This window comes from Planococcus citri, chromosome 2 (genome assembly GCF_950023065.1).
Source record: "Planococcus citri chromosome 2, ihPlaCitr1.1, whole genome shotgun sequence".
Lineage (NCBI taxonomy): Eukaryota > Metazoa > Arthropoda > Insecta > Hemiptera > Pseudococcidae > Planococcus > Planococcus citri.
The window spans coordinates 52,225,656-52,236,908 of NC_088678.1; the positions used below are offsets into that span (position 1 = coordinate 52,225,656).

Sequence of the window (11,253 nt, forward strand, 5' to 3'; positions counted from 1 at the left end):
AAAAATATGGTACATAACAAACCGGTCTTGATCCTGAAACAGGTCAAATGGGGTTGGAAGGTTGAAACCAGAAAAAGACACTTCGGGTACATTCTCCCATTGTACTGTGAAAATTTGAACCCTCTAGGTCAATTTGGAGGGGCTGTAGGCTTTCTTAAACGTTGAAAAACACAAAAATAGACCAAGAATCGACTTTTTGACCTTGGAGAAGGGTCAAATAGGGTTGGAAGGTTGAAACCAGCAAAAGACACTTCGGGTGCATCCTCCCATTGTACTGTGAAAATTTGGCCCCTCCAGGTCAATTTGGAGGGGCCACAGGCTGTCTGAAAAATTGAAAAACACGTAAAATAGACCAAAAATCCACTTTTTTGACCCTGGAGAAAGGTGAAATAGGGTTGGAAGGTTGAAACCTGCAATAAGTATTCATGGGACACTCTCCCATTGTATGCTGAAAATTTGGACCCTCTAGATCAATTTTAGGGGTGAGGAGGTCAAAAATTGGGGTCAAAATAAATTTAGCAAATTCAACTGAAAATTTGAACAGTAAGTAAGTAGAAGTAGACAATACATAAACGTTGTCAAATCTCACAATAATTGCACAAAAAATATGAAGAAATCGAAGAATCAGTAAAATTGGCATCAAGATTGATTAAAAATCAGTGAACAATTGTTAAACGTAAAATACTTAGTCAATGTGGAAATTTATAGAATATCTCTTAAAGATGGAGTGAAAATTGATAGAATGTTGTAAAAACTTCTCAAAATGAAGAATATTTAAAACTCAATAAGTTGACGTAGGTAATGGATGAATAAAAATCAACGAGGGTTAAAAGTATTTGGAATTTTAGAACAGTTTGGCGTTATATTTCACCAAATTATGAAGATATTCTTCAATTTTCTGATTTTCTAATGAGTATGAGCTATTTTTTTTTTTTTTTTTTTTTTTTTTTTGAAGAATACGTGTCTAAAATTTTTAATGGTAATTTGCCAATTCTCTGTCATTTTTAACGATTTTCATAGTAATTTTCTTACCTTACTGCAAGGGATTTTTTCAGTAGGTACCTACGTGTTATGCTACTACTTATTTATGATGATATTTTTTTTGCCATTTCATCACATCTTTCTTAATTTTCAACCATTTATACGCCAATTTTACCAACTTAATTTTTTTTGTTGAAAATTTCTAATTTTTTTTTCAATTTTTCTATATTTTTGGCAACTTTTCCTAATATTTCACCAATTTTTGTCATTTTTAACAATTCTTAAATAAATTTTGGCATTTTGTCAATATTTTCTCAATTTTATACCATTTCTATGCCAATTTCCTTCTGATCAAAATTTGACATTTTGTTAAAAATTCAAAAAAAAACTTACGAAAAAGTGGCAGCTTTTAACTACAATTTCAGGAAGTTATATTCTCAACCTTGAATTATAAGCTTACCAACTTCTTACTTACTGTGAAGTAATAATGGACTATATTCTGAATTGGAATACATAATCAACTACAGTGCTAATTTCATTTAATGCTTTGTTTGCCTATATTATGCCATTTTGTACCTAAGACTTCAGATAAGATTACCTATAAGAAAAAAGTATGTGCTGATTAATACAATGGCATCACTTATTCTTTGGAAAAATACAATCGAAGAGCACCTACCTACATGAAAACCGGATTTAGAACTTGTACGTATTATTCGTAATATAGGTTCATAGCAGAACACATAAAAAATGAGCAAATTACCAGCGGAAGCAGTTCGAAAACAAATTATTGGTTTGATTCCAGGTAACTTTAACTCAATACCTATCCAGCAACTAAGAAAATAATTTTAAAGAATCTAAAATTTATTTTAAATAATTATGTTAATTATTGAAGTGTACATGAACGTATTCATGATGGGATGTGCAAATGGATGGCTGCCGAATGTTATGTATTTCATGATGCACGGGCAAGAAGTACATGCGACGTCTGGGCAATGTGCTTTGATAGCATCTTTTAGTGAACTCGGAAGAATCATATTTGCCATACCAGCAGGAATTCTGACGGATAAATATGGCAGGAAGAATATCACCGTAATCATCGGTTTCTTGCATTTTTTTACATGGCTGGGACTTTCATTAAACACATCTTTAGTTACGATTTACATAGGAAGGTAAAATATATGAAAGCAAAATTCCGATTCATTATTTATTTACGAAAGTGCACCTGAAAAATAAATTTTACTCAAGTACCTACTTTTTTCGCTTCAGACTCGTTTTAGGCGCAGTAACAGCAATGGTGAATGCAACAGCGTTAATTTCAATAGGTGAAATAGCATCGCCCGAAAATCGAGGACAACTCACCAGCATATACCGAATTTTTATGCACATAGGAGCAATATTACCATCAATTATAAGCGTTACATTTTCCGCTTACAAATCACTCGCTTGGGCTATAACGATTTTCTCGATTATAAGCTTACTTTCAATGTTCTGGGTCGTGGAAACGCCTAGTTTTCTAATAAGTGTATCGAAACTGGAACAAGCTAGAGTTATTCTTCAAGAAATCAGACAAGGATACCAACAGAGTGACATTAATAACGAATTCGAAAAACTCAGAAAATACATCGAAGATGAAAAAGCTCGAAAGAGTCAACTAAGTTGGTTAAAATTTCTCAAATCAAAAGCCATTAGAAGGCCGTTGTTTACAGGCACGTTATTAAATTTTTTCACCATAGCAACAGGTGGAATTCTAATAAGAATTTACATTACTGCGGTAATCCCACCTCACGAGTTTCTGCCGAAAAAATATTACCCGTTGATTCTTCAAATTATTTTGCTTTTTATCGCCTTCACCAGCACATTCTACATAGATAAATTTCCTCGCAGAATTATATCACTGTTTGGAGCTTCGGCTTTGATGGTGACCAATGCGGTTTGTGCCCTTACAAGTTACCTTGAAATGGAAAATCAAATTGGCGATACGTTTAAATGTTATTTTATACTGAGTACTATTTTATCAATAATATTTTATGGTGCTTCGATACAACCGATGAGCAGCACCATTAAAGCTGAACTTTATCCTCAGGCTGTGAAAGGGTTTTGTGGATCAGTTGGAGTAATTAGTCAGTCAATATCGGCGATAATTTTATATCAGGTGTATAATTTCATCAAAGATCATTTTCATATTTATATAATTTACGTTATATTTTCCATCAATTCTTTTATACTATTCTTAGTCACGTATTTTCTTTTGCCAGAAGCTCGTGGAGTATTCCTAACCGATTTACAAATGAAATTTAAAGGTAATCCTCAATCAAATAATGTTTAATAGTTATTTTCTGTATTTTAAAAAAAAAAAAAAAAAAAAAAAGAAGTGGTCAAACAATTGATTTATTTGAAATACGTGACGAGAAATTAAATGTTTGGTTCATTTGATAGGCATGGCTGATATAGGTATGTACAGAAAATACCTACTTATGAAAATATTCACCTCTGAAGTATATTTTCATTTACCGTACCAAAAATAATAATTTTCTTGCTTAAATTTCACCTTGAAAATTTTTTTAACGAAAAGTTTGTCTAAATTTAAACACATGCCTATAATTTCCTGCGCCTTGATGGAATTTTTTTACTCTCTTGGAATCCTCCCACCTAGTAAAGTTTAAATATTTACTTATCGCAGGACGAATTTCACGAGCCTAGACGGAATACCGAGGGCATAATTTTCCAAAGAAACAAAATGTAGTTAAGATAGTCTGGAATTTAAACAATTTTTACAAAGAAAACATTTTACAAAAAAATAAAAAATAATAACAACCTTGACGAGCTGGAACACTCGGTGAGTTTTTATACTAAAACCACAGTCATTTTCAAAGAATGCATTTAGGCATTGTTTAAATGAGATGGAAAAATACCCAATGAGGTAGAAATGTAGGTAACTGAGAAGGTAGGTAGGTACTTGATAAAATTAATTTACATTCGGGATTTATTACCTCGGGTGTATTAGTTTAGTTGTGGTAGATTTTTAATGTAGATATTTGTATTGTTAATATAAGTATAGACTTGAAATGATTGTTCTGATAAACAAAATACAAATTAATGTTTTTTTTTTATTTTTTATTTTTCCAAACGACGAATTATGAGCCTATGTTAATTGTAAATAAAACTTTGAGGTATATAGGTGCAAAATACTACTGATCGTGATAACAGGATAACTTTGCTATCTTTCCACAACGAGGCATGTTTATGGTAAAATATCGTCATAAATATCTATGTACCCACTTGACTGATAACGTAATTCAGCGTCAGTTATTCACAATAAGCACAAAGTACCTACTGCGTTGAAAAATTTTCCAAAACAATATAGGTACCTACAGTGTGACCTTAAAGTCTTGACTCGTTGAAATTATTTTTAGGTCAAGTAAAAATGTAGAAGAAATTTGAATGGAGCTGTGTTTTTGGTAGCTTTATCAATTCCAGTACTTAGGTACTGAAAATTACGTACAGGCTACAGGGTGCTGCAAAAATAAAAAATCCATGTTCTTTGCTGAAAATCTTTTTCAGATAGGCAGTGTGTCTTTTCTGTATAGGTATGTGCCATTTTGGGGGGGGGGGGTGCGACACCTATAAATTATGTAATCAATAAGTCATGATTTCGTATGATATTTCTCAGGAAGAAAACGTAAGTAGTTTTTTGATTTTTGGAGTGTTCTGCACATTTATAAAAAATTTACTATGGAGGACTGTGGTAAGCTTTCCATTAGAGCCGCAATACAATTGCATTTCATCTTTTGTTTATTCAGAAGCTCTTTTGAAAGATCTAGAATTTATGGGACATACTAAGAATCATTGATAAGATTTAATTTGTGAAATCATGACCTATTCTACTGTGAAAACTGTTACTTTACAAACTCGAATTGAATTTTCAACTTGATGCAATTTGTGCATTGTTTTATAGGTATCTCAGCACCCCTCTCTCCTTCTTTCTCAAATGAATTGTCAAGTAAATTTTTCATTTAATCTTTTTTATTACCTAATGTAGCAAAGCGTCATCTTAACATTTTTATCAATAGCTACGCAGCAAACTTTAAAACACCTAGTTACCTGCATTCCGTGCTTTTATCAGCAGTAGGTAAATAATTTGCAAACTTTTTCATAAATCAAGCCGAGGTCATGGTTACATTATACCTACATCATTTTGTGGACAATGTTAGGTACACCTACATCACACATCACATCTGTTTCGCCGAGGTAACTGACCTCTCTTTAATACATAGATAAATTTAGCGTACATTTCCCCCCAAAAAAATTTCAAGGCGATATGTACTTGTACATATCTGTTTTTACTCCGAAATTCATCTTAAATTTGTTGGAAAATTTCAAATAAGTAAAGCTGAGAGATAAAACAATAGCCTAAGGTTAATCTATCAATAACCCGATGAGCCAAATGGTTAGAAAGTTTCTACAAGTTTTGACATTAAGTAAGTAGTGAGTATAAATGAAAGTGATGTATAATAGAAAACTTCTCGTACTTTAAAACATATTTTTGAAAAGAAAACTGACCAAGTTCAAAATAATCAGAATGATTAAATGTTTTTCATTAATTTTCTTTATCATCGCTGGCAACTCGCAAAGATGTAGATAGGTAGGCTGTAAAATAAATGTAGATATATGTACCTAATAATTTTATTTTTTACGAGTACCTATAAGTAAGTATAAGTAGATCCAAGAGGCAAGGATTTGGAAATTACGTTTCCAGAGATGAATTTTGACAACTTGAAACCTCACTTGAAGCATCTGCTTGCATGGTGGGACCTATAGAATATATATAGAATAGCCTACTCCGAAGTTACATTCAATAAAAATGTTCGAGTACTTAAAATTGATTAAAAATTTTATCAAATACGATACATTATCTTGATTTGGTATCACAATCGTAGTACATAGAGGAACTGTATTAAATCTGCCAAATGTACGAACTAAACAATAATACGGACTTGCCCAAAATGAAAAACTCGTTTCATTTTAATTCTGTCAAATAGTTATATGACGTACAAATGCCAACGTGAAATAGTAAAGTGAATATTTGTGGAATTTTCAATATTCAAAAAATGATACGCAAAGCTTACGTGAAACAATTTTCAGTCCTGCTTCCAGGTAGGTTCATTATTTTGATAAATATTCATAATATACGTTTTTTAATATGATTGAGTATGAGTACCTAAATTACGTAAAAACTCATCGCAGCATGAATACAAGGTACTTGCTTGCTGTTGATAATATTAAGAAGTGTAGGTACATATTTATTTACCTACCAATATGAAACGTTCCATATTTAGGTATTCTATAATATTCAAACATGAACAAATAAAAAATTATTTCTGGCAGTTATTTTAATTAGGTAGTTGGGAGATACCTATGAAAATAATCCTGTACACTTTTTAATGTACATAGAATGGATGCGTAGTTGAAGTTGAGTTTAATATGTATTTATCTAGGTATGCATCATTAAAGCTTATACAGCAGAGAATATATTAATAAGCGAATATTATGTATTGTACCATACCCACCGACATTTTTTTTCTAGATAGAAACTTCGCCCCCCCTCCCCCCAGAAAGAGCAAAAAAAACATTTAAATTAAATAGGATGTCGAAAAACAAACAACAAAAAAACTGAATTGAAATAGAATTGAAGTTGACCCCCCTCCCCCCAAATGAATTTTCTCCAAACACTTAATTTCCATGCGAGAATTTCTTGCAATTCCAGTACCTAAATAAAAAAAACTTTTAGGCAATTTTTACAAAAACTACATATGATTTTTTTGCAATTTTAGTAAACAAACAGTAAGACTTTAAATTTTTGAACAATTTATGACAAGAAAAAAATAGGTTTTTTTGGAATTTTGGCAAAAAACCCCATGCTCTATGGAAATTTTGACCAAAAATGGGTCTTTTTTACAACTTTTTTACAAGAAAGTAGAATTTTTCATTTTGGGGGGGGGGGGGGGATTTTGACGGGAAAAAACAGATTTTTTGTGACAAAAAAAAAAACAAGACTTTCCGGTAATTCCACCTCCCAAAAACAAGTTAATTTCCTGAAAAAGTGACAAAAACAAGACTCAGAATTCTGACAACAAACCGATTTTTCTTGGCAATAATTTTAATAAAACGGTACCTCTTTCTTCATATTCTTGCAAAAAAATAAGATTTCTTTAAAAGTTTAACTAAAAAAGGCTTTTTTCCAAACGTGGGGGAAAAACGCCAAGACTTGGTGATTTTGTTGAAAAAGTGAAAAAGAATCAGTCATTTTGATTTTGACGATAATAAATAGATTTCTCTTGGCAATTTCAATAGAAAAAGTAGGATTTTTTTTTGCAATTTTGGAGAAAAAAAAACTGAACTTTTGCCCACTTTTATGCGGTTAAGACATAATGAAATTCGAGGAAAACGGACTCGGGAAGTAAGCGCTTACCTATTGGTATTGATCAATCTGAAAATGTGGAAATTTGGGTTTTTTCCTATCAAAGAATTTATTCGAGGGCAATTATATACATATAGGCATCGAAAACCGAAAATTTAACAAATAAAAATTGACTAAGTACATAGTATAGCATTGATGAAAATCATCAAAATATCAGAGCACTTCTGCAATAATCAATTGATGGTTTTTTAAATTCTTTTATTTCGTGGTTTCAAACTGAGAATTAGAAATTAAGCCCATCAAAAAGAAGCAAACATTTGAGATAATTTTCAAAAAATATTTCATTTAGGTACTTATTCAATTATATTATAAAAATGAAACCAAATCTATACTTACTTATTGTTCAAAAGGAAGATGGGGGAAAATTTCACAAAAAAATGCCTCAAAAAGCAAAAAACGTCAATTTTTGTATTTTGTATACCAATTTGCAACCACAGCATCCTTTTTATTTGATCTGTGGGAGGAAATTCCACCCTAAAAACACTGGGTACTTCTGAATACGGCCACGATTTAGGTCTCCGTCAGGCGTCTTTTCATTTCGAATCCTGATCCCACAAAAAAAAAGCGTTTTTAGTGAATTACCCATTCTAATTGTGCACACATACAGGGTGTCCGAGGAATGGTGTACAAACTTCAGATTTGGATATAAACGGGTACGACAAGTGAAAAAAAAGTATGATTAACAAGTTGCCTATTTTAAGAATTGAAGGGGCAAAAATATTTTCAAAATCCAAGAGCCAAAATCCAATTTTGACCATGGGAGTCTGTAGTACATAGGTATTTTGAAAAATGAACAAATGTGCTTATGATGAATCGATGACTTTTTGCCTAACTTTCAAATTGAAGGGGCTACAAATGATTTTTAATTTCAAAAAATCGCGATGAAAAAAATGAATGCGGAAATGAATACCACGTCAAAAATAAACAAATTTTGTTAATGATCCATTGTTTTTTCTTACTCTAAAAAAAAAAAAATGTTTTTGAAGCTCACTAATTTTCGATTTTCTAAAAATTTCATTAAGTTTACAATTTTTAAGCTTCAAAAACTTCTTAAATTTTAGAGTAAGAAAAAAAATGATTATGACATTATTTTGTTTATTTTTTGACGTAGCTAAGTACTTGATATGTATTTCCTTCAAAGTACTATCAACCCCCATGGTCCAAATTGGATTTTGCCTCTCAGCTTTTGAAAACGTATTTTGCCCCTTAAATTTTGAAGATAGGCCACACTTTCACATAACCTTTTTTCCTACGTTAGTCGTACCTGGTTGTATCCAAATCTGAAATTTGTACTACCACCATTACCTGCACGGAAAAAAAAAAAGTATAGATAATTTTTACTATTTCATACAGTAACCGGATCCCATTCAAAAATATTGTGATTTTTACTATGAGAATAGTAAATTTTACTATGAGATTAGTAAATTTTACTATGAGAGTAATAAATTTTTACCTAATTCTAGATAAAATGTATTTTTTGCCTGAGTAAAAATCACTATTATTTTTGAATGGGATCCGGTTACTGTACTGAAATAGTAATTTTTATTAATTTTTTTTCCGTGTGGTCACCCTGTATAAGCAGAATCAAACTAAACTGCATCAATCTAACTTATAAACCTATAATTTTTATTCCAGTGTACTTCAGCACCTACATGACCGGTACAACAACAGGTTGGCTACCATGCGCAATTTACCTATACACAGAAATCGAAGCAAAAATAACTTTAGCCCCATTCGACTACTTCTCCCTGGTTTCTACTGCTGAAGCTGGTAAAATTCTATTAGCCTTGCCAGCCAGTTGGATGATGGACAGATATGGCAGAAGTGCAAACATCAAAGCAGCCGGTTACTTGCACGTGGTCGGTTGGTTTATAATCTGCTTCACCGATAATCTATGGGTGATATATTTCGCCAGGTTGGCATCACTGTAATCATTGGTTAAATTTCACAATTCATTTTTGTACTCGCGATATATGTATACCTAATTTTCAGGGTCATTCTAGGAGGTGCAACAGCATGTGCAATAGCAGCAGCTTTGATCATGGTGGGTGAAATAACCTCGGCCACGATCAGAGGTAGAATGACGTCACTGATGCAGATATTCATGTTACTGGGCAACGCAACACCGGCTGTGATCATGGCATGGTATCCATCATCTAGGGTACTGGCGTATTTCATCACAGGATTATCAGTTCTGTGTGCGATTACCAATCAACTTCTAATGGAGTCTCCTTATTTTCTGGTATCAAAATTGAACTTGAAGCAAGCCAGGGAGAATTTGTCGTATCTTCGGAGAGGTTACACAGAGGAGGAAATTGATTCAGAGATGGATATCATTCAAACTTACATTAGCAACGAACAAAGACATACCAGATCTACATCGAATTGCATAGGTCATCTGAAACTGCCATTCGTTAGGAAGCCTCTGATCACTATGTTCTTGTTGAATTTTTTCAACAACAGTAGCGGTATTCCGATGCTGCTTTCGGTATGCACCATAGTATTAGGTGAAAATTCCCTCATCGCTAAGAAATGCTACTTTATCGTCACCATAATAGTAGCATTGATTTTCGGCGGAGCTGTCATCACGTTGATTGAATCATTTTCGAGAAAACATTTCTATATTTTTGGGGCTATCAGTACGGGTATTTTACAAGCCATCAATGGATTCACTTGGTACATTTACAACATGGAAAAAAATCAGTACTGGTATTGGTTATTTTTCATCGGTAATTTAGCCCTGGGTATTTTCTGGAATGGTATTCTTTCACCCCTCAAAGGCACCGTACGATCGGAGATCTTACCTCAGGCAGCCAAATCGACCGAGAACATATTGAGCTTGGTGGCTCAAGCATTAGCCCTAGGTTCGAGTTTTCTAATATTTCACAATACTAGTCTAAACGTCGCGTACTGGATATACGCGGTTTGTTGCGAGGTGCTCGCAGTCATTATATACATCCAAGTGCCGGATGGCCGAGGGAAAACATTAGCTTGGATACAAATGGAATTGAATGATGAATTGACGTGAAACTTTTATTTCAAAGGTTTTGTGGAAATTCCAAATATTTGCAATTTTTCACTTCGTATTACGCGCGTACGTATCCAATACACGTTCGCGTATTGATCTCGGAAAAACTTTTCCCATACTACCCGCAAAACTTGTGCATAGTTGAGAGTTCGCCATTGTGGTTGTCAATGGTTATTTTCAAGGCTTTTGTCTTCTCCGTCGATAAAATCTTTTTAAGCGTGTGATTTGTGGTCGGATTCTGTATCATTATTTTCCGAAGACGAATTCTCCAACTTCGACCCAACAGGACGAAGACCCTGTAGTATTTCGAAGGCGAACAAACTTCCAATTTCAATCAATAGGTAGTAGTTTACGAATTTCGCGAGTTTACACTTTCCAAAAACCATGTAGCTTTTGGTATTTACATGTAGAATTCCTGTAGCAGAACTCGTAAAATATACGATACTTATGTGGGTACAGTTCGTCAGTTTTGGCATTTTTTCGAATCTTTTCCGCGATAATTTGATCTAGTCATTTGAGCATTTAATGAGGTAGAAAAAATAAGCACAAATTGTGCCACGATTTTCAAAAGATGTTTGATAAAGTTATTTTTTTTTTTTTAAAAAGAAGTCGGAAATGAGAAAAAATTTAGAATTGGCATCTTACGTATTTTTATAACTATTGCTAAGAATTATTTTTATATGTATCATATGTTCTTAGGCCTACTAATGATTTTAAGAAAAATTGAGGTGAATTACTTCATATCCACCACCTTAATAAAATTTTT

The 11,253-nt window shown here is 32.7% G+C and overlaps 2 protein-coding genes across 2 annotated transcripts; both read left to right on the forward strand.

Annotated features, from left to right (window-relative positions):
• Positions 1–1,562: 1,562 nt before the first annotated feature.
• LOC135836410 (glucose transporter GlcP-like) lies at positions 1,563–3,319 on the forward strand. The gene is made up of 3 exons (XM_065351231.1): positions 1,563–1,783; positions 1,874–2,150; positions 2,248–3,319. Exons 1-3 carry the CDS (start codon positions 1,729–1,731, stop codon positions 3,305–3,307), a joined length of 1,392 nt encoding a protein of 463 aa, XP_065207303.1. The 5' UTR covers positions 1,563–1,728; the 3' UTR covers positions 3,308–3,319.
• A 2,592-nt stretch (positions 3,320–5,911) lies between these two features.
• LOC135836411 (uncharacterized) lies at positions 5,912–10,893 on the forward strand. The gene is made up of 3 exons (XM_065351232.1): positions 5,912–6,135; positions 9,095–9,374; positions 9,452–10,893. The coding sequence occupies exons 1-3, from the start codon at positions 6,090–6,092 to the stop codon at positions 10,485–10,487; spliced, it is 1,362 nt and encodes a 453-aa protein (XP_065207304.1). The 5' UTR covers positions 5,912–6,089; the 3' UTR covers positions 10,488–10,893.
• The last annotated feature ends 360 nt before the right edge of the window (positions 10,894–11,253 follow it).